Genomic DNA, 24560 nt, shown 5'->3' with positions numbered 1-24560 from the left:
TTCCACCCTAAGACGTTTATCCAAGAGAAAGCAAAACACATATCCACAAAGGTTTGTAGAGATATTTACAGCAACTTCATTCATAATCATTAAAAATGGGAAAGCAACTCATGTCCAACAACTGGCGAGTGGCTGAACAAATTATGAATCATCATCACGATGGAATACTCATCGGTGAAAAGGAACAGACCACTGATGGATGCAACAGCATCTCAAAAGCATTATGCTCAGTGAAAGAAGGAAGACACAAAAAGCTACGTACAGTTTGATTCCATTTATACCACATTCTGGAAAAAGGAAAGCCACAGGTAGACAGGCTGTCAGGTGCTAGGTTTGAGGGTGGAGCCTGACTGCAAAGAGGCAGGAGAGAATTGGGGGAGATGGTAGAAATATTTTGGATCTTGATTGTGAAAATGCTTCTCAAAACGCAAACTCCTGTACAACTAAAGGAGTGACTTTTACTACATGTGAATTATATCTCTTAAAACATAATAAGAGATCTGACTTACAATAAATATTTGCTAACAGAAACTTCAGGCATTTTCTTTGATCCTCACAATTGCCCTGTATGAGCTATAGGTATTGCTCTTTTCATTTTACAGAAAGGAAGTTGATATTTGGACTGGAAAAGTTAAATAATTTCCCAAGGCCAGGCAGAAAACAAGGAGAGGTAGTGCAGAATTATATAAAATACCCAAAAAAATTATTTTTGAAATTAACTTCAGAATGTATACTAAAAGATCCCATTTTACTTCTTTCCTTAGCATTGTCCAGAGGAAAGGAAAACTCAGAGAACAGGCAAAGATGATTCATAAGCTGCATAATCCAGTTGCAAATGATTGAGGCTTGACCATATATGTTAATCCAAGGTTATTATATTGATCCTGCATCTGCTGAGCTGGACATCGTAATTTCTTGCCCAGAACATTGCTGTGACTTGATAAAAATACACAAGCCTAGAAAAAATTTCATAAAAGAACACCAAAAATCGAAACGAATTGGGTTTGATATACAGTTAGTTTTTTAAGTTAATAGTCTCTCATTCTGGAAAATGGAGAAAGCCTCTTATTTAAGGTCATTCAATCATAAGTACACTGAATTGTGTATAAATGAGCCAGAGAAATTGTTTGCCAAATCCTGGTTGAAATATCATATCTCCTTAAAGCTTGAGCAGATAGTTTAAAATTGAATAGAAGTCTATATTATTCTATGTTATAAAAGTATAATAGGGTTCCACAAAATAGGACTACAGGCAAATCAGACTTGGATGAATAGCGTCTCACCTTCCCTCAGTTTCCTAATCTGAAAAATGAGACTACCTTCACCTGAAACTAGGAACACCTTCCTTCCTTGGCTATTTTCAAGGGTGAAAGTTAATGAGCAGTTCTGGATACATTTTAGGGACTCAAAAAATTATAACTAAATGATCATTATTGGTACTTGTTATCATTATTCTCTTCCATAGGTAGTAGTTTAATAGTTTACTTTGGGAGTTTATTACTTCACGAGGTTTGAAAATATCAGGGTAAATGTTTCCACATGGGTGTCTAATGAAGTACAAATGTTTTGATACCTTCTGACCTTTTAAGATTAACGCTAAGGAGAACAACTCTCTTGCTGAGCCATCTTTCAGAGCCAGTGTCATGCCTTACCTGCGCTTAAGGAAGATAACAGTATGGCCCAGAATGGCATTTCTTCTTATACATCCATGTGTTCCCATCAATAGTAGGTTCTGTGGCATTGAATTTTTGAAATTTCTTCTCAAACTTGCTAGCTTTTGTAAATTAAAAGTTAAGATCTGCAATTCAGAGCCGGTGTGATTTGGAACTCTGAGTGTCTCCATTCAGTCTTCATCAGTTAACATATGTGGTGTCTCTCTCCTTCCAGGAGACGCAGGAGCCTTTGTTTCCCTTAGTTACAGATGTTCCAGAGGAGGACCACCTGTCCCTTTGAGATATACCCAGCATTCCCTCAATAAAATGTGGTGTAAGACCATCTCAAACATGCCCTCCAAGTTGGGTGAAATCTCAGTTGTTTTCCTATGACGCACCAACAAACAGTGACAGAAACCTAATTTTCATAGGTTTGGCCTACACCCCTGTGCCTATTCTAAATGCAAGCCAGTCCTAACTTCTCTGGAAGACTCATGGTTTAATTCCACTACAATAATTAGTCCTTTCTTTTTGTCATGAACATCTTGTCTGTCGCAGAGAATGAACATTGGTTTACGGGCGTTCTTGGTCATAGCTGACAGTTTGCAACAGAAGGACGGGGAACCTCCCATGCCAGTTACAGGAGCTGTTCTCCCTTCAGGAAACACATTGAGAGTAAAGAAAACATATTTGAGTAAAACGCTAACTGAAGAGGAAGCCAAAATGATAGGTGGGTTTCAAACATGTTAGAACTGATCCTTATTAAGCCCTTAAAATAACTAATAGATACTTATCTTTAGTAAGATGCACTTTAAAAAGAATCTTTAGAGAAGTAGCCAGAGAAACATTTTGACTTTAATTGTTTTGATTGATTCATGCTGTGTTTTGTTTTACTGCCCTTTATACTTGCTGGAACTTCCTGGTAAATATTTTGCCATTTAAATGTTAAACTTTTATCTATGGTCATATTGAGTATCTACATTTTTCAGTAAATTTCTAAGACATCTATGTGCTTTGGTAGATAATCCTGTTTATAATTCATTCATTCATTTTTATTTCATTTTCTTTCATTTTCAGTAAAATTAGTCTAATCTCTGTTTTAAACATGCCAAATCCCACAACATGCCAAAATATATTATGGATCTAGATTACATGATAATATTTTTTCTTTTTAATTTAGCTATCTTAATCAAAAGAGGTGATTTTTACATTTGTTCATTTCTTATCAAGCACCCAAATGTAGGCAACCTACTACAAACTTTGTTAATATAGTTCCTGGATTCTAAAAACATGAGGGAAACATATAAGGAAACTTTGTGCTTTAAAATATTTATTTTCACTTATGCAATATTTAAATGAATTGAAAAGGTTTAATGCTTGAGAAGTAATCATTGATGATTTGATTAAAATACAAATTTTAAATACAAAACTATTTACTTTTTATTACTATTATATATGTGTATGTATTTTGTATTATGTATTTATATGAAATATATACATTTGTCTTCCATTATAGGACAATGATACAGTACTGAATGAGAGCAGTAAAAGTAATATAGCTTAAACACATTTTTCCTCCAATTTAAAATTAATGGTATGAAGTAATTTTACTAAAATAAAAATCCACACATTTTTCAGAGAATATTGTGTGATTTTAAAAATCAGAAGCCAAAATGGGAATTATCCTTTATTCAGATAATCACAGTTGATGGTGAATTTTCTTTCTTTCTTGTTTTTTTTTTTTTTTTTTTTGAGACAGAGTCTTACTCTGCTGTCCTGGGTAAAGTGCTGTGGCATCATAGCTCACAAGCACTTGAAACTCTTGGGTTCAGACAATCCTCTTGCGTCAGCCTCCCAAGTAGCTGGAACTGCAAGCACTTGCCACAACACCAGGCTACTTTTCTATTTTTAGTAGAGATGGGTGTCTCACTCTTGCTCAGGCTGATCTTGAACTCCTGAGATCAAGCAATCCACCTGCCTCAGCCTCCCAAAGTGCTAGTATTATAGGCCTGAGCCACCATGCCTGGCTTATGGTGAATTTTCTTATGCTAGCAGAAACTTTCAAAAAGTAGAATTTTGCATTTTCTTGTTATTTGAACTCTTCCTGAAAATATTTTCCATTGAAGTATTAGGATTCCTGTTAATTGAGTTTAAATGATTATTTGGTGAACACCCACTAAGTCCAAGGCACTATGCCAGCAGCCATGCAGGTGAGAGTGAATGAGACTCAGCTCTTACGCTCAAGGAAGTTATTGATTCATAGGGTCTTCAGTAAAAAGTGTCATAGAGGGTAAATAAACCAGGGTATCCTTTGGTATACTTAGTGGAAAGTATAACTATAGTGCATGGTTTTTTTTAGGCATGTCCTTATATTACTCTCAAGTACGAAAAGCTGTGGACAATATTTTAAGGCACCTCGATAAAGAAGTAGGAAGGTGTATGATGCTGACTAATGTCCAGATGTTAAACAAAGAACCCGAAGACATGATCACGTGAGTACAGTGAATGTTAACCAGAAAACACACAGGTCGAGAGTCTTCTCACTTATTCTGTCTTTTGTTCTCAGCATCTTAGAAAAAGAGTTCTGAAAAGTAGGAAGAATAGTAAAATAAACAACTTGGGCAGTATTTGACTAGCTACAAAAATAAGGTCATCTCTATGACTGATCTGTTGTGGCTGTACCTCAAAGTATCATTAGGTTAGCAAGTTAGAAAACGGGGCCCACAACTGTCTAGTCTCTGTTTTTCAGAAGCTAACATTTTCTTCCCAAACTCTATCATAACCTACATGATATAGTGACACCCCCAACTCACAAACATTATATCTTTATAAATATCATGACAGTTCCTACTTAATAGCTTCTATGCAACTGTGTCATAAATTTAAAAAAAGCATTTTAAGAAAGCATCTGAGGCTATGATTATAGAAATAAATCTTCTTAGCCAAAATGTAAAGATCTAGATTTGCAATTAGAACTTGTATTTTCTATTTTTGATTAATTTTGGCAGGCACTAGTATTAGGTTATAATTCTATATTTTAAGAAAGTTTGAGTCTTGATGCCTGTAGCACAAGGGTTATGGCACCAGCCACATGCACTGAGGCTGGCAGGTTTGAACCCGGCTCAGGCCAGCTAAACAACAATGACAACTGCAACAAAAAAAAAGAAGAAGAAGAAAGTTTCAACTTTGTTGTTGGACTATGAATTAAATTACCTTTGGCAGCTATGGCACAAACTTCCAAAAATACAATTAGGAAAGTTTCCTTTGTCACCCAGCATATCTGGCTCCAAATATCAAAACTGATCTGAAGATCATTACCTATAAGTCAATCTGAAGATTTTTACCTATAAATAGAAGTTCATATTATGGGTGTGCATTTTTATTACAGTGGTCTCATCTTTATCACAGACTCATGATTAAAACAAAGGCAAATATACAGAATTATTTTAAATACATATTTAATAGTATCTAAAGATAAAAATGAAAAACTTCTCAAAACCTCACTTAAAATCTGCAACTGTTCTCTAGTTCAATGTGATTCCTTTCCAGACCTCTTTTTTTTTTTTTTTCAGTTTTTGGCCAGGGCTGGGTTTGAACCTGCCACCTCTGGCATATGCAGCCGGCACCCTGCTCCTTTGAGTCACAGGCACCACCCCCCATTTTTTTCTTTTTTACCGAAGTGGAATCGTATAATGCATGTTATTCTGCAGCTTGCCAGTCATTTGATTTAAATGATAGGAAGATCGTGTTGCTTTAGACTGTTTAACCAAAATAATAGAAGATTGAGATTGAGCAAGGTTAATAACATTAAGTATATTATCTATAGCTCTAGTTCTTACCTTGCAAATCATCAGGTTATTCATAAACCTTCAGCCTCATTATTTCATATGCCTTGACTATCTTAAAGACATTTTCAACTTACAATGAATATATGAGAAATGCTTTTGAAATTTCACCCATTTACCTGGTTTCCCTTAAAAATAGTACAGAAATTAGTGAACTTTAAGGAAACCTATACTTATAATCAACAGACCTCTTATTAATAAGATAGGTTCAGGACGAAAATAATATATTTAAAACTTTAAGGATGTATTTAAATGTAAATGTCAATATTTTATTTGTGTGTTTTTTTTTTTTTTTTTTTGAGACGGAGCCTCAAGCTATCCCCCTGGGTAGAGTGCCATGGCATCACGCTCACAGCAACCTCCAACTCCTGGGCTCAAGTGAGTCTCCTGCCTCAGCCTCCCAAGTAGCTGGGACTACAGGCGCCCGCCACAACGCCTGGCCATTTTTTGGTTGCAGCCATCATTGTTGTTTGGCGGGCCCAGGCTGAGGATTCAAACCCACCACCTTAGGTGTATGTGGCTGGTGCTTTAGCCGCTTGAGCCACAGGCGCCGAGCCATTTTATTTGTGTTTTAAACGAAGTATCAAACTTTGTCTAAGATTCTTTTTTGCATTTTCCTATTCAGCCATCTTAAGACCCCCAAATAGGGTTAGGAATTTTTTTCATGCTGCATTTTTTAAGTCACATCCCTGAGTGGAAAATATCTCATTGCCTCATTTCTAAAAAAACAAGGAAAAATGCTAGGGAATCATATAAGTATTTAGAAGAGGGTGGAGGCCCACACAGCACTAATGGAAACAGTCATCTGAGTTGATATTTAAAGCCAGTCCACTGCTTTCCCAGGCCCTCCTTAGGGTAGGAACTTGAACATTGAAGTTGCTCAATTCTTCATCCCTTCTGTGGTTCATGCCAGCAAAAGAAAAAGAAAAAAAGAGAGAGAGAGAGAGGATATAAAAAATAATCATTTTAACATGTTAATAAATAATTTTCTTAATTGTGTTATTTAGGAATTCATATGCTTCCTATAAAAGAGCAGAGAGCAGAGACTGCAGTAGTGAGAAGAAATCATGCAGCAATTAGTTTCTAATCTGGGCTTGCTTTATCATCTTGGAAGTCTGGCAGAGTTTGCCCTACACTTCAGGCCAGTCAAGGTCATCCGTTTTCCGACAGATATAAAAATAATCCCAACTGTTAGAGACATCTGGTGAGCAAACTAGCAGAACTGCTTAAACTACTCACTGTGTTTCAGATGAACAATTAGGAGAAATCGCTGAGCTCTAAGGCTGTACAGCTAGTGGGAATATCGTCTAAAAACATCCCTTTCCTTCAAGTGATGAGAAACCACTGTGCAACACCTCCCCTCCAGAGACCGCAAACAGCTCATGCAAAGGCCTATGAAAAAGGAGAAAAACTGATCTGATGACTGTCCACAAGAGCAGAGTATTTTAGAAGCTAACATACATGTGTTTTATTTTTCATATAAACAGTTTTGTATTTATTCTTAACAAGCTTACAAAAGCATGCTAAAAAGTACTGTCCCAAAGCAAAATTGCTGCTTTATTATGATCTTTAGATTAAGATTTTTAAGTTAAGTCTCCGTGCCCATACATCAATGAGTAGGACAGTAGCCACATACACTGAGGCTGGCAGGTTCGAACCTGGCCTGGGCCCGCTAAACAACAATGACAACTGCAACCAAAAAATAGCCAGGCGTTGTGGTGGGCACCTGTAGTCCCAGCTACTTGAGAAGCTGAGACAAGAGAATTGCTTAAACCCAAGAGTTTGAGGTTGCCATGAGCTGTGACACCATGGTACTCTACCGAGACTGTCTCAAAAAAAAAGAAAGAAAAAAGATTTTAAAGTTAAGAGTCAAATAGTTACCTATTAAAATAACTAAAACTTTAACTTATCACAAAATATACATTTCTCCTTCGCATTTTCCAACAGAAGGCATTAATTGCCATTAGACATTCATATTCTGAAGACAGTAATGAAAAAGAAAGGGGGAGTCTCCATAGGGATCAGGCCCATTAAGTATGATTTTAAAAGTCAGAAATGGGTCCACACATATACACGTCAGGATTTTACTTACTATGAAAGACTTACTTTGGAAGCACTTGATTCTTTTTTTCAACCCTTTCCAATTTTTTAAAAAATGTATTTCAGATTAATACAAGGGTACAAACAACTAGGTTACAGTGTTTGCATTTGTTAGGTAAAGTCCCTCTTGTAGTTGTGTCCCACACCCAGGAGGTGTGCCATATACCCTTACATTGTGCCCATTAAGTGGGAGCTCACCAATCTCCCTCCTTCCTACCTTCTCCCTCCTCCCTCATTTCCCCTTCCCCCCAATTTGAATTGAGTTTTTCTCTTATGTGGTTATGTATTAGATTGTCTGCTGGCTTCACATTAGTATTGAGTACATTGGATACTTGCTTATTCATTATTGTGATACTTTACTAAGAAGAATGTGTTCCAGCTCCATCCAGGTTAATACAAAAGATATAAAGTCTCCATCTTTTTCTGGCTGAATGGTGTTCCATGGTATACACATACCACAGTTGGTGAATCCATTCCTGGGTTGATGGGCATTTAGGTTGTTTCTGCATCTTGGCGATTGTAAGAAGCATTTGATTTGTTAAAGACGGGACGAGAACTTGAGAGAAGCACAACTCATCAGAGAGAGAAGCTTCCAGATGTTACACCTGTAAAAGGCACCCTTCCTTTTATATATTAAAAACCCATTTTTAAATGCTGACTAAAAGGATGATTAAAACACATTTCTTCACACTGATGCATTTCTGTTATGCCAGTGTTTTAAATGCAGCCCACAGAGACCAAACCCTGTGGAACTCAAGCCTCTGGTAAAATACTATTGATAGCAGTATTTTTCTTTTCATATTTATATCTCTGCCTTACATTTAAATTATTTGAAATTTTATTAGAACAGATCAAACTGCAGAGGGCAAAAACATTTGAAAATCCTTCGGAGTCATCACCAGCCTGTGCTTCCGAAGGCGTGGATTCTAATCTTTGTTCACCATATTTTATCAAAAATTGTTTTTAAATTTTCACAACCTTTTGACCTGTGTTTAAATTTTCTCTTCAAATTCTAGGGGTGAGAGAAAGCCAAAAATAGACCTTTTCAGGACCTGTGTTGCCGCTATTCCTCGGCTGCTTCCTGATGGGATGTCCAAACTTGAACTCATCGACTTACTGGCTAGGTGAGTGAGAGCCAGCGTGAACGTTACTCAAACAAAATTGATTGTAATCCTGTCGTGATTCCTGGAAAAATAAAATGAGTAATAACAATAGGCAAATATTTACTGAATGAGATCTTATTCTGGGTATTACACGTATATGGGCAGGAAGGAATAAAGAAATAGTTTCTTTTTACTCATGGTCAAGAGTTTTAACATCCATTTAGAAGTGAGTACATAAACACATAGGTGAGTAACAGCCCCAAATCTGTAATTGTGCACATAAATGGCACAAAAAGTGCTATACACAAGTTCAGTGGGCAGGGAGATGACTCTGGACTAACGAAGACAGCAAATAACTCCTACGAGAAGGTAGAACTTGAATTCAGGAGGGTGAAGGGAGTGGCATGAGTGAAGGCACAGAGATGGGACAGGATGGGCCAGCTGGAAAAGAGCTCTTTCGAGTCCAGTGCTCATCAGTAGCCAAAGGCCTTCAGGCGACCAGCAAGGAAGATACAGGATCATAAATGGATTTTAGTCCAGTTCTTCAGACAGCAGCCCCAAGTCTGAAGTTTATCATCCTCCCCATCCTCTGAGAGAATGTGCCGTCCAAACTAGAACCTAAAGTTTCTCTTTTGAGTGAACTATCTCATTACAGTTTAGCAAGCTTGTTTATCTCAGGTTGATCTGAAGCTGTCTTTGGCAATTATATATGCTTTTAATTGAAAAATCAAAGGTGACTTATTCACCTAGATGCATGGAATGGGGAAGAACATTGATTTGGAGAAAAAGATAGCAGTTTACAAACCCAAAGATGAAGAGAGATAAAACGAAGTAAGACTGGAGAAGTAGGTGATGTGGTGTCTCATGCCTATAATCCTAGCACTCTGGGAGACCAAGGTGGGTGGATTGCTTGAGCTCACGAGTTACAGACCGGCCTGAGCAGAAGTGAGATCCTGTCTCTACTAAAAATTGAAAAACTGAGGCAGGAGGATCACTTAAACCTCAGAGTTGGAGGTTGCTATCAGCTATGATGCCATAACACTCTACCCAGGGGGACAATTTGTGACTCTGTTTAAAAAAAAAAAAAAAGACTAGAGAGGTAGGTTTTCAGCTGATTTTAAATGCTTTTTGAGACATTTGGGTTGATGAAGTTTTAAACAGGAGAATAATACAATAAAAAGAAATGTCCATTAGGCAGCACCTGTGGCTCAGTGAGTAGGGCATCCGCCCCATATACCAAGGGTGGCAGGCTCAAACCGGCCCCAGCCAAACTGCAACAACAACAACAACAAAAAATAGCCAACCGTTGTGGTGGGCGCCTATAGTCCCAGCTACTAGGGAGGCTAAAGCAAGAGAATCACCTAAGCCCAGGAGTTGGAAGTTGCTGTGAGCTGTGACGCCACAGCACTCTACTGAGGGCAATAAAGTGAGACTCTGTGTTGTAAAAAAAAAAAAGAAATGTCCATTTAGACTGTTCAGTCTGTGGCAGAATAAAGGAAAGCTGGGAGAAGGATAACAAATATTCACACTGGCTGAATGAAAGCTGCATTGTGCACAACCTAGTTTGCCCACATCCTCTCACCTTCTGAGGACACCCTTTACATCACTAGCCAAATGCGTCACCCAAGCTCCTACCCCTGACGACTACACGTCACCATGGAGCCCCATGTTCCTAGTTACTGTGGCCGTGGGCCTCTCTTCCATGGACAGCCAGTCTGCGGCCTTCCACTGACCACCTCTTGCCATCAAGGAACAGCGTTCACAGCCTGCTGCCCACCCTGTTCCTCTCCACTCTGCCTGAGGACCCAGCCACTCTCTTCCTTCTTCCTGGAACCACTAGCACAAGGATGGTGCTGAATGTGAAGGTCTCCTAATGATCTTTTACCAGAAAACCACCATTTCAGGAACTGGTGCTCACTGACCAAAGCCTTCCGCCCCTCCAGCTGCCAACATCACTGCCACCAGAACCTGTTTCTGTGTCAGCAGCAGCCTTCAGGGCATGGGTCCTTCTTGCTTCTAGTCCATGGTTAGGACATACTTTCAAGGCTCAGCAACCAGAACGTGAATGGAGAGTTCATCCATCAGGAGCAGAGGGAAAAAGAAAAAAACAAGCCAGGATCTAAAAGGGGTTTCCAGATCTGGGTGAGGAGAAGACCCAAGGAGGGGGAACAAAAGGTAGATTTCCAAAGAATAACAAGCATGATGATTTGAGGGGTGGGGAAGTCTCAGGGAAAAAGAGTCTAGGACTGTAAGGATCCCTTACACCAACACTGCTTCTCCCAGGATGAGGGCAGAGGCAGAGAATAAAGAGAAACTGGGAGACAGGTCCTACAGTGACCTGGAAACACGCAAGGAGCAGCCTGTCAGTTCGCATGCAGAGCAGAGAGGGCAGCGTGCCGGGCAGACACTCGTGTTTCCCCAGAGGGAGGTTGAGGAGTGGAAAGGGCTCTCCCCGTGGCCTTGTATGGAGTGGAAAGGGCTCTCCCCGTGGCCTTGTGTGGAGTGGAAAGGGTTCTCCCTGTGGCCTTGTGAGCCTTCAGAGGAGAGCCCAGCATCTGAGAGATGGGGAGGAAGCAGGATGCCAGAATGGGAAAAAAATGAACAAATAGACTCATCTAGAAACTTTGTATTCCGGCTTTGCCATTTTACCACCTGTGTGATCTTGACAAACAACTTAACCGCTCAGCCTGTCTTTTTCCCTGGGTAGAATTGTGGTAAAATTGGAATGAGACTGCCTTACCTCCCAGGCCTACTGCAAGGGCCGAGTGACTTGAGGCCTTGGCACTGTGTGGGTCATCTGAGGGAAGAGGCCTCTGCAGGGAAAAGATGGCTATCCGTTAAACTGAAGTGGAAGGAAGGTTCACTTTATTCAATAAAGGTCTAATTGGTGATTATGTGCCCTGAGGCCTTTGAAATACTAAGTTTTTCGAGGCAGACAGTGTTCTGGTAAAGACTGTAATGCTATTCTGCTATAAGTCTGTGTGGGTGACTCCTGCCTCTGGAATCATCTTCAGTAACCCATTCCTGGGCTGCAGAATCTGCAGACCCTGGTGCCAAGGCCTTGGGAGGGAATCCTGTCAGACAGGGTTGGAGTGCAGGTGCTGTTATGTGCACCCTGTTTATTATTATGTATGTTGTTATGAACCATGAAGCAGCGCATGCTGGTTTTTCATGGGGTAATAGAACAAATAGTCTTGAGAGTTTAAGTCTTAAGGAGAAAGCAAGAAAATGGCTGAGCTTATATGGGACACCCACGAAGGGACTTTTTTCAAGCTTCGAAGAAAGCCAGAAGCAGTTCTCCTCAAGGGGAAAGCTGGAGCAGGCAACTCGCACACTGAGTCCTAGGAGAAAATGAGCCAGTCACATCTCCTAATTCAATACATGTGGGTTTCAAGGGGCCGCAGGAGAAGGCCTCAGCCAATTGCTCACCTTAGTCCAGTTGAGTTTGGAGTAAGCTGACTTGAGCCAATATATGGTCTAGACAGAGAAGAGTGAGACCTTTTATTTCGGACACTTCACAGTCACATTTGTGGTACATTTTTCCTTGAAAACGTGGTTTTCCTCATAGTTAGTAAGATAAGACAGTGTTGGTGCAGGCTCCCCATCCTGCTCAGCTCAGTTCCCTATACGGAGTTTCAAAGATGAGTCCCACCTAATGCCCCCAGACCCCCTTCCTAGCTTGTCTGTTAGTGACTAAATACCACAACACCCAGACCTCAGACTGACAGATTAGTGTGCTGAACATGACAGTGGTGTGTGGGACGAAGCTTGCAAACCCCTTTCTCCAGGCTACTAAACGCCAGCCACCTCATAACGGCCGAGTGTGAGGGATCTTTCTGTGTGGGCTCCATGGAAGCTGCCCAGGCCTTCGCCTTCTCAGCGTCCTGGCGAGACCCCTGAAGGTACTTCCTCCCCATCCTCAGCAGAGCCTGCCCTGCGGGCTGCCTGGGGTCCGGGGGACTCTGCACGCGGAAGGAGGAGCTCACTTCTTTCTGGGGCAGTTGCTATCTTTTCTCTCTCACTCCCCTCCCAGGTATTCCCTGTTCTACCCTCTGACCACAGGAAGGACCTTTTCCCTAGCTGTCCACAGCCTCCTGCCCTTTGTCACTTCTCCCAGTACCATTTATGTACTAAAAATTTTTGGTTTAATACGTACCCTCCCTCTTCAAAACTTTGACTTGATAACCTACCTCCTAGGGTTGTGAGAATTAAGCAATGCATATGAATCACTTAGCATGATAGCACAGCGCCTAACACACAGGAGTTCTTAGCGGAAGTTAGGTGTCCTTGGTAGGTTTCTTCACATTTGAAAATATATACCGTGCCGTATAACGCATGCCATGTGCATTGTCTTACGTAAACTGGGCACATATTCATCCTTATTTTTAGACAAGGATATTGGATTTCAGAAAGTAAAGCTGGTTGCCCAAATTTATAGGCTATTCCTGAAGCCACATGTCATTGGTTTCATGCAAAATAAGAAACATATTGTATGCAGTGTTTCCTTATAACTTGTGGAAAGTTCTCAGGTAATGCATACACAATCCCACAGTCTTCTCTAGTATCTCAAAAATATTAAACATTTATCCTGCTTTCACTTTGCAGCTGTGTTGTGGGAAGTGGTTAGTTGTTTCAAGGAGCTGAAAAAGAACTTGTTTCAATTATATATATTGCCTCAATAGTTCACTTAATCATATTTCTTTCTGTTAATTGGGACACAGTTCAAAGCAGAGTGAATAGATGGGAGTCTCTTCTTTAATACCCTCCAAGAAGAAATTTGTGCCAAACCCAGCGAACTGCTTGAATGGTTATAGGCAAGCCCCCCTCCTTTTGGAAATCCTCGTCGCTGGGCTTCCCTGTGGAACCGTTTCTTCCTCCGCTGCCCTGATTGAGGAGCAGGTTCTACACGGCTTCCTAAGAACCTTTTGTTTATCTTGCCATGCTGTAGAGGAGAATGTTTCTTTCAGTTGCTCTTTTCTTCTGGACATAGTTTGTGAATTTGAAATCACCCCCTTTGCATTTGGGCCGCTTTTACAAAATTATGAAAAGCTGTGATATTAAGCGGACTCCATCAAGATCTGCAACTCGCCCTTATGAAAGCGCTTTCTATTAAAAGTCATTTGTCTGACCATGAAGGTGGCTTTATCCAAGTGCTATTTTTTCCACATTCTATGACGTGCCCTTCATTATTCAGTAACACCCTTGTCTGAGCAGCACGTGCCCTTGAGATCACACGTGCCCTTGAGATCACATTGCTTGCTCTCGATCACGGCAGACAGAGCTGCAGGACTTTGTGGCCCGGCACACACAGCTGTACAGAACGCTACTGCGTGTGCTCACTGACCTGAGCAATGAGAATCACGCCAGGCCCTGTCATGCTCCTGATCCCAGCTGCCGGGGAAGGACAGCTGCCATCGGCGTTGGCAATATTGGCTTCCTTAGCATGTTTCCCTGCTTTGTCCCTGTGTAGGCCTGTTAAACCCCTCAGTGGTTTTCCTTGTGTGTAACCAGGTGCCTGAGACTCCAGTTTAGGCTTCTGAGAGCCACGTCATGTTCTTGGAAATTTTGCCTTCTTTCCCCAAACTAGTCAAACTCCTTCACAATTTGCTTTCTCCTAAAGTCTCTCTGTTCTCTTTCAATTACTGCCACCAAACACTCCCAAAGGACAGTTTATATATACATATATATATGTTTAAATTTATATATACACATATATTTATATATATAAAGTGTACCTGTTGGTTTTCCAGTCAAACCTGTTCTTTCTTTTCCAGTCCAGTATCTCTCAGGTTGGGCCACCTGGGAGTTGGGGGAACTACTGTCTCCAAGGGGACCTAATAGGACTTGGAAGTTTGTGGGCCAGCTCCAGGCCACTTCCTTGCAGATCCTGAATGCTCAGAGTGGCTGGACATCTTTCTCATTTAATTCTGAGTCTTTTCCTGTTTTATGTTTTATAGTGTTAAATCTCAAATGTTTTACAAGATAATCTGTGATTATCTGATTAAAGTCTAATAAAAGTAAAAATGAGGCCGATCTGGGTGAAAAAGATGGTGATTCTGTCTTCCAGGCAGCTTTAGGGAACGAACACAGAGGAGAGAGCCTCCCCTCTCAGCATCTCCCCTCCCTGCTCACCTGCTGCCCACAGACTTGTCTTAAGGGGTTATTTTTCCTCCGTCTCAGTTTCATGACAGTCTGGGCCTTGGTCTTCTACAGGCATTCTGCTTTTATGATCAGCTGGGTTTTCTATTCTGGAAGCCACTTCCTCTCCCTGGTCTTACATCTTCTGGGGCTATCCAAGTCCTTAAAATGAATCGGCATGGTGGGTTCAAAGTTAAAACAGATTCTAGATTGCAGCTTGTCCATGAGAGCAAAGTTAGATGAAGAGTAGAATTAATCTCACTTGGAAAGCCAAAAGTATGGGCCCTTACTTAAAAGCTTCATTCACGTAAGTAGACCCTGATATGGCTTTTGTTCTTGGTACCTGCCTAGTTTTGTAACTGCATTGGTTTAGTAGGGCTGCTATAACAAGTGTCACAAAATGAGTGGCTTAAGCAACAGAAATCCTCTGACAACTGTGGAGGCTGCAAGCTCCAAGCTAAAGGTGTCTTCAGGGCCACTTCCTTCTAAGGAATATGAGGGAGAATAGTCGAAGCCTCTCGCCTAGTCTCCCGTGGTTTGCTGGTGATCTTTGGCATTCCTTGGCTTATGCAATCACCGCCCTGATCTCTGCCTTTATTTTCACGTGGTGTTATCCCCATGCATTTCTCTATCTACAAAAGTCCCCTTCTCATAAGGACACCTGTCACACTGGATTAAGGGCCCACTGCAGTCCTGTATGACATCACCCTAACTAGCTATTAATAATTACATCTTCACTGATCCCACTTCCAAATAAGGTCATATTCTAAGGAGCTGGGGCTTAGGAAGTCAGCATGAATTCTGTGGGGGACTCAATGCCACCCATGACAATGACCACTATTGTTACCATGAGTTAGCAACAGTTAGTGTCTGGTTATTCTGCTATTACCTGCCTTAAAAACAGTAGTTTATTATATCTGGAAGCTTATTTTCTAAGACATTCAAGACCATAGCCAGAAATAAATGCAGGAAATACAAATAATAAATGTAAGTTAGAGAAATGACTGCAAAGGCTTTTTCCCAAACTAGTGTTTTCAAACCACAGACTGCAAAAATGACTCAAAGCTGCTTAAGGAGTCAAGGGGTATTTCCTCCCCAAATGGGTGGGCTTCAGGCCTTTTACCCCGGCTTTAACCAGAGCAACTCAGATTTTATGTATTTATTATGTATTGGAGATATAGTCAGGGTTTTCCAGAGAGAGACAGAAACAAAAGGATGTATAGAAGAGAGAAAGAGACTTATGATAAGGAATTAGCTCATGTGATTATGGAGGCTGGCAAGTCCAAAATCTGTGCGGTGGGCCAGAAGGCTGAAGGCCTAGGAGAGCCAAGTTTCCCATTTGGAGCTGAAGGCAGTGTGCTGTACAGCCAGGAAGAACCAAGGTTGCTGACAAAATGTAAAGGCTGGAAAATCCTCTTTTTGGTCCTTTGTTCTAGTCAAGCCTTCAGCTGATCAGATGAAGCCCATTCACATTGTGGAGAGCAATCTGATCTACTCAAAGTCTGCCCATTTAAGTGGTAATCTCATCTAAAGACACCCTCCTAGAAACACCCAGAATACTGTTTGGCCACTTATCTGGACACCATGGCCAACCAAATCGACACATAAAATTATCCATCAAAGAGCTCTGCATAAAATTTTGTTGGAAAAAAAGGGATGTGCTGCTGATTTAAATAAAAGGAAAGTTTGAAAACTCCTGCCGTAGATAATCCTTGATCAGAAGCTCAGGTTAAGGGCCTCTACGTTTTCTCCCAGCAACCATCACCTACTTGAGAACTATAGATTTAATTGTGTAGGATGTTCCTAAGAATCAACTTAGATCTTCCTTCTCAGCATCTTTGTAGATTTTATGTGTTTTTGAGGCGGAAGCTCTAATTCATGGCTCAGTGTAAGTCTGTGAACTAAAGAGATCTTGCTCTGGTTTATTCTTGTCAAATTTGGACCAATTGGTATACTTCATGCTTGTGAAAAACACAGAGCAGTGTTTTTCAACCTTTTTTGTTTTTTAATTTCACAGCACGTTTGAACCTATAGTTAAACTTCTGTGGCACACTTAAATTATGTTGATTTAAAAAAAGAATATGCTTACTGTGCTTTGGACTTCTTTTGAAAATAATTTGATTAATGATCTTTAGACTTTTTTGCAGCACTCCAGAGATCCTCTCATGGCACATCAGTGTGCTGTGTTACACTGGTAGAAAACCACTGCTTTAGAGAATAAGAAAGGAATTTTATCATCGAGGTTTTGAAATACCGTCAAAGTATATAACCAGTATATACAACTTGTAACCAGACTTGTTTTGTGGAGAATATTTAGGATTAAGGATTAGAAGTTCTGGACTGAAATCCTGCCTCTTTCCCTAATCAACCAAGTGACTTTTAGCAAACTCCTTAACCATTCTGGGCCATAAGTTCTTCTGCTGCTTCTTGGGGATAATACCTAACATCTGCCCTATTTATGGGAGTCCCGTTGGCTCATCCATATTCTTCTGTGACACTAAACATCTCTAGGCTACTGAGTCCTAGAAACTAGTCCTACATCTTTGACCTCCATCTGTCCTTGCCTCACTATATACTTCTCTGCCTTGGGTCAGCCCCTCACACTCATTGCTTATGTCATTGCAATGACCTTAGCTGGTTTCTTCTCCAAGGCACCTTCCCTATTCTTGCCTGACTCTTTTCTCAAATGTGAATCTAGTTATATTTCTTCACCTATAACTTTCAGGATAAAGTTCACTTTCTTCTAATAATAGCTGGCACTTACTGAGTGCTTACTGCATGCTCAGTATGGTACTAAACACTGTGCATGGACCATCTCAATGAACCTCTCAACACGTTTAAGGGATGCAGTTACAGTTAGTGTCCCACTTTAATCCATGAGGGATCTGAGGCTTAGAGAGATTAAGTAACTAGCTTGAGGTCACACAGCTGATAAGTGACAGAGGCAAGACACTGATCCAGGCATTCTGATTTGAGAGCACACACTCTGAACCCCTTGCCCCCTGGGTGCCCCCAAAGAGTACCCCCAAAGACCTTTCAGTGAGTGGTCTATTCCTGCTCCAGCACTGTTCCTGCCTCTCCTCACTCTTGCAGGCACCTCACCCAGTAGACACAGCCACTCTGAACTCTGCATCCTAAGGCTGTACAAAGTGAGCACAGTGCCTGAGTCTTAGGAGGGTCTCAAAAGTATAGTAGAACCTCTGTAAGTTGACCACCCAAGGGACTGTAACAAACTGGTCAACATACAGAGATGGTCAACATAAGGAACTAGGCCTCCTGTACTGATATGTACATGTGGTGCATGTCTGGTCCATGAAAATTAGGTCAGCTTAAGGAGGTGGTCCATGTAGGGAGGTGGTCAGCTGTGGAGATTCTACTGTATCTGTTTATTAAATGAATGAATGAAAAAAATCTACAGAGCATTTTGTTAATTACAAGGCTCCATACCAATGTTGACATTGATATATTATCATGATATTCTAGGTAAAACCACAAATATGCTGAAGTTCTTTAGTTGACTAATTCAGAGTTTGTTAGCCTTGGCACTATCAACATATGGGGTCAGATAGTTCTTTGTCATGGAAAATTGTCCTGTGCATTATGGAATGTTTAGCAGCATCCCTGTCCTCTACCCACTAAAAGAGATGCCTGTCCCACATTTTATACAACCAAAATGTCTTCAGATACTGCCAAATATTGCTGGAGGAGCAAAACCAATTTAGGACCACTGGCTTAACTCAGATTGCTCATTTTGAGTGAACTTCTGGATCTGGATGAGTTGTTTAGTGTCTCTAGAATACAGGTTTCTTAAAAATTGGGTTTGATCCTAATTTATTGTGTAGTTAAATGTATTAAAAAGTGTTCATATATAGTACATTGGATTACATTCTGAAACAAGAAAAGGACATTAGTGGAAAACTGGTGAACTCCAAATAAAGTCTGTAGTTTAGATAATAGCGTTGTACCAATGTTAAGTTCTTAGTTTTGAAAATGTACCATGGTTATATAAGATGTTAATGGTGATATAAGCTGGGTGAAAGCTATATGGAAACGCTTTGTGTTATCTTTGCAAGTCTTCAGTAAATCTAACCTTAAAAGTTTTTGGTTTTTTTTTAAATAGTCACTTAAGTCATGTACTAAGCAAAAGGTGAGGGAAACCCATTTTTTAAGACACAAGTAGAAACAGAGCTATATAGAAGAACAGTTCCTAAAGTAAATTATTGTATGTCTTTCATTCATTCCACAGACTCTCTATTCATATGGATGATGAACTGCGACACATTGCACAGAATTCTCTTCAGGGTTTGCTTGTTGACTTCTCCGACTGGAGAGAAGATGTCCTGTTTGGCTTTACCAACTTCCTGCTGAGGGAAGTAAACGACATGCATCACACACTCCTCGATTCGTCCCTCAAGTTGCTGCTGCAGCTGCTCACCCAGTGGAAACTGGTCATACAAACGCAAGGGAAAGTCTACGAACAAGCCAACAAAATCAGGAACTCAGAGGTGATTTTCACACCCTCCCTGCCGATTGATGTTCTTTTAAGTATTGATATGTGAAAGAGTGGCAGCCCTGGGAACCTCTGTGATTCTCACTTCCAACCTCCAAGGATCATTTACTTTGGGGTAGCCCTTAGTTCTTCCACCGGCATAAATCGTGAACAAGAATCTCAGGGCACAATATCTTTTAGGCCAGATTTGTTAATATCAACAAGGTCATTTACAGAATAGAATTATTTTTTTCTGGAGAATTATCCCAAATCTATTGGTAAGAGCAAACGATTATAGATCTGGGAGTCAGGGCTGGAGATGGATATGGAGGAGGATGTGGATATACAGGGTGGCCGTAAGGTTCACGTGTGATAGGTTCATGCACACTATTTTAAATTGTACATAAACTTGGCTTGGTGCCCATAGCTCAGTGAGTAGGGCGCCTGCCACATACACTGAGGCTGGTGGCTTCGAGCCCAGCCCAAGCCTGCTAAACAGTGACAACTGAAACAACAACAACAAAAAAAATAGCCTACATTGTGGAGGGCGCCCATAGTCCCAGCTACTTGGGAGGCTGAGACAAGAGAATCGCTTAAGCCTATGAGTTTGAGGTTGCTTTGAGCTGTGATGCCATGGCACTCTACTGAGGGGGACACAGTGAGAGTCTGTCTCAAAAAAATAAAATAAAATAAAATAAAATAAAAAATAAATTTCATGTGAACTTTATGGCCACCATATATAAACAAGTTAACTTTAGTCAGCAATGTATTGGTCGCTTTGTCCAGTATCCACAGACAAGATGGTGCACTCCTGTGGTTTCCTTGTCCTTTCACGCCTCGGTCCTAAATGGTAAAAATCAGTAACATTTTGGAGCATGTGTTGAGGAAGTTTTCAGAGGAGAATCAGGGCAGTGGTGACTTGGCATTGGCCATGAACGGATGGAGAAAAGGGTCTGGCTGGAAAGGAGCGTAACTGAGAATCTAGGGACTGTGGAGGAACAGCTGGAATCCCAGAAGGGCTAAATGCAGAGATGACATTCAGCTCCCTGCCTCTTCTTTGTGTTCTCCATGCGCCCACAGAAGATAGGTAGAAAAACAAGGATCACCTATGACTCTTGTCATAGCCTGTTGACAACACCTTGTCATAGACTCTTGACAACACCTGTTGTCTGGCTTGCTTTTGCTTTAGATTCATTTGGTTGTGGTTTAGGAAATTTCAGAATCCAACACAAAAAATGTGCAAAACCTAAATGAGAATCTAACATGCAAACAAGTAAGCAAGTCTGGATAGAAAGTCACTATTTGAAAATTTGCTATAATAATCTATAGAGAAGTCTGTGGAGAATTTAGAGAAAATTTGATAGTCTATAGAGAAGTCTGTGGAGAATTTAAGTGAAAACAAATTGAGGTCACTTTAATTGTATACATAGTGCAATCCCATGTGGTTATAGATGAAAGAAGTTTTGTTTTTATTAATATTAATAGCCTTTGAAAAGTTATTTTTCATCAGAGGTAACAGATGGCTGATGGTATTCCAAAGCAACAACTGGTCTGAAAAACAAAAAGGGATCTAGGATATTTCATGAATACTAATGAATTCACTGACATGTCTGATTCTAAGCCATTGTCATTTATTTTAATATTACAAGGTGAAATGTTCCAAAAGATGTACATATAAAGAGTATCCTTCTGCTTTCATGGATGTTTTGCTTAACAGAGAATGTTGTTCTTGTTGCTCAACAGCTAATTCCCAATGGCTCCAGCCACAGGATTCAGTCGGAACGAGGTCCCCACTGCAGCGTGCTCCATGCCGTAGAAGGGTTTGCTCTGGTTTTACTCTGCAGCTTCCAAGTGGCCACACGTAAATTGTCTGTTTTAATACTCAAGGAAATCCGAGCTTTGTTTGTTGCCCTGGGTCAGCCTGAGGTATGGATGATTCGTCTGAATTTTCCAATTCATTTCTTTCAACTGTCTTGAAATTTTTGACTAAAACTCCAAATAATGCATTACTACTTTATATACTTTTATGTCACACATCAGGTCCATACATAATTTTTTATTCATTTTCGGGATTTTAGTTATGTAATAGCATTCTGAATCTACTCAAGATAAGTCAAGATAAGTCGTATTTCCTGAGAAAAGACCATTTCTGGTCGTGTAAGGGTTGCTGGTTTGATGAGAAGTGAGCTTTGGTTATGGATCATTGCCTTCATAGGGTCCAGCACTCATCTAATTAAGAAGATACTGTTACATTTATATTAAAGAATAAACTTGAAAAAATAAAGCATCCCATTTAAAATGATCAAGGTACCAAATAGTCTGGATAATTGAAAGTTATTCAATATTGATGATGGTAGAAGAATGGCATCAAAATGCAGAATATAAATATCTTAACACAATAACTAAGAAAATGCCATGAAGGCTTTATTAGCCAGCTTGATGAAAATATTTCAAATTGTATATAAAACCAGCACACTGTACCCCATGACTACATTAATGTACACAGCTATGAATTAATAAAAAAAAAAAAAAGAGAGAGAAGAAAGAAAGAAACCTGTCCTCTTGAGATAGGAGAGGGAATCAGTTGCCAAACATGGCCACCTCCAGCCGAGCTGCCACACTTGGTCAGCTGCTGTGCACCCTGGTTCAGATGTTGCTGCCTATGTCCTCCTGGCATGGGGGGGCCAAACCCTTTGCATGAGCTGATGAAAGGGGAAAAAAACAGCTTTTAATGTCACATGCTTCTTTAGAAAATTGCAACTTCCCATGTTCTTCCTTTAAATCATTAGTCTTGGGCGGTGCCTGTGGCTCAGTGAGTAGGGCACCAGCGCCATATACCAAAGGTGGCAGGTTTGAACCCAGCCCAGGCTAAACTGCAACAACAACAAAAATTAGGCAAGCATTGTGGCGGGTGCCTGTAGTCCCAGCTACTAGGGAGGCTGAGGCAAGAGAATCGCCTAAGCCCAGGAGTTGGAGGTTGCTGTGAGCTATGACACCATGGCACTCTACTGAGGGCAACACAGTGAGAGACTACCTCCCAAAAAAAAAAATCATTAGTCTTGAGTTTATGGCCCTCAATATGGTCACTTTTTTTAAGCTCATCACAGTCCTTTCTGTTCACATTCTTCATATAGATTTCTGAGACATTTCAGAGGCACATCTCTGGCATCTGGTAAATCTTGAGGCCTGTGATGTTTTAGCTATCCACCATTATGTTTCTAATTATGAAAGTAAGGATAATAATAGTTGCTCTGTATGTGTCATTTAACCCTAATAACAACCTGAGAATTGGTTTTGTTATTACCCCAATCGACAGGTACTAAGGCTGAGGTTTAGAGAAGTTAAATGCCTTACTTCACTCAAGTCAATGTATATGACAATAGGAAATGATAGAGCCAGAAGTCAGAGCCATACCTATGGATGTGCTTATCATACCCCGTATTCTTAACTGCTAGTCAGCCAGACTGTGCCAGGGATGTTTGTCATATGTTGCTTTCTTTGACAAGCCACAACTTTCCTTAAGCCATTCTTATTCACACATGAATACAGACATTCTTGGGCTTTCCCATAGGGCTTCTATGTAAGTAATTTTATCTTCCCAAGTTTCTGTATAACAGCAACTGTGTATATATTCACTTACATATTATTCATGTAGAAGAATTTTCAATAAGAAACCCTCTCTTGGGCAGCACCTGTGACTCAGTGGGTAGGGCGCCGGGCCCATATACCAAGGGTGGTGAGTTCAAACCCAGCCCCAGCCAAACTGCAACAAAAAAATAGCCAGGCGTTGTGGTGGGGGCCTGTAGTCCCAGCTGCTCTAGAGGCTAAGGCAAGAGAATCACCTAAGCCCAGGAGTTGGAGGTTGCTGTGAACTGTGACGCCACAGCATTCTACTGTGGGTGATAAAGTGAGACTCTGTCTCTACAAAAAAAAAAAAAAAAGAAAGAAACCCTCTCTTCTGACCTTTCCAATTTGCTTCTTTTATTAAATAGCGGTAGGCCACCTGAATACCACAAAGAACATATAGTCAGTCTTTAGTTTCTGCAGAACTAAAATTCAGTCAGAGTCAACAGTGTGTCAGTTAATGTAGCAGTCCTGTGACTTCACATGAGTAGCGTGTCAACAGTGACATAACACATCCTTGTGGGGGTTTCATTCCTTGAAATTAATGACATGAACCCTCTGGTGAACAACCTGTGTTATGAGTAAGTATTTAGACTCTCATGTGCCTTGTATGAGTCTTGGAAATTCAGGTATATGTCTTTTCCGGACAATGTGCAACTGGAGTTCTAATTATCTTCCACTAAACTTGGAAGACAGAGCTCAGAACCACAGGGAATTTTGCTTACTGCCTTTCGTCATTTGGGCACTCACTTTTCTGTGAGAAAACCCTTATCACTGTCTCATGTGCTGGTCCGCTTCATGTACCAGATGGAGGTGGTGGGGTCGGTGGGGAGGATTCATTTTCCTGTGGAAAGTAATCACCTCCCCTTTGTACAGGATGATGACAGGCCTATGATTGATGTCATGGATCACCTCAGTTCTTCCATTCTCGAAAGTTTTATTCATGTAGCAGTTTCGGATTCGGTAAGTACACATTTAAGTTGCTAGTGGTTCTGAGATATACGCTCTGGACCTATCTGAAAAAGAGAGTCACCATGGGGCAGCGCCTGTGGCTCAAAGGATTAGGGCTCTGGCCCCATATGCCGGAGGTGGCAGGTTCAAACCCAGCCCTGGCCAAAAACAGCAAAAAGAAAAAAGTATGTGGAAGAATTTTTTATGTCAGCTTAATAAAGTGACCCAAAGGTACTTATAAAAATAAGACTGTTTTTTCAAATGTTAGCTTAGGAGAAAGTCAGATAAATTTCAAACAAAATGTTAGCCTTAGGAACATAGATAATATTTTACAAACTGCAGTTTCAAGATGAATTGCTCCAGATGCCTAACAAGAAATAATTTGCCTTATTCACTGTACTTTTAAGACTTAATATTTTACTGTACACTTACTGTGTAACTTCTGTTTGTGTGGCTGCTTTCTGTTCTGCAATATGGTTTCATATGTATGGTCTTGTTTGACCCTCACAATTATCAAGACTGAGAACTGTGAAGGGGGTCAGTCCATAGTTCCATAGAAGGAAAGTGGTAGAGCCAGACTTGACCTTGTTTGGACTCTGAATCCAGGAGAGTTTTCTCTGCTGCCCAAATACACTCTTCCTTTTAAAAAGTATATTGG

General features: G+C 40.5%; 1 protein-coding gene across 1 annotated transcript in view; it reads left to right on the top strand.

Moving 5' to 3' along the window:
* FRY (FRY microtubule binding protein) overlaps window positions 1-24560 on the top strand; it is a 251083-nt gene that overhangs the window by 111232 nt on the left and 115291 nt on the right. The window contains exons 15-20 of the mRNA XM_003797632.2: window positions 2211-2382; window positions 4012-4144; window positions 8614-8721; window positions 19085-19343; window positions 21071-21253; window positions 23828-23914. Of these exons, the coding sequence (XP_003797680.1) occupies window positions 2211-2382; window positions 4012-4144; window positions 8614-8721; window positions 19085-19343; window positions 21071-21253; window positions 23828-23914 (942 nt within the window). The remainder of the gene's footprint in view (window positions 1-2210; window positions 2383-4011; window positions 4145-8613; window positions 8722-19084; window positions 19344-21070; window positions 21254-23827; window positions 23915-24560) is intronic.

The sequence above is a fragment of the Otolemur garnettii genome, unplaced genomic scaffold (genome assembly GCF_000181295.1).
Source record: "Otolemur garnettii isolate 467f Iridium unplaced genomic scaffold, OtoGar3 scaffold00120, whole genome shotgun sequence".
Classification (NCBI taxonomy): domain Eukaryota; kingdom Metazoa; phylum Chordata; class Mammalia; order Primates; family Galagidae; genus Otolemur; species Otolemur garnettii.
Note: the sequence above shows the minus strand (reverse complement) of the source record. Positions and strands in the feature narration are given on the sequence as shown.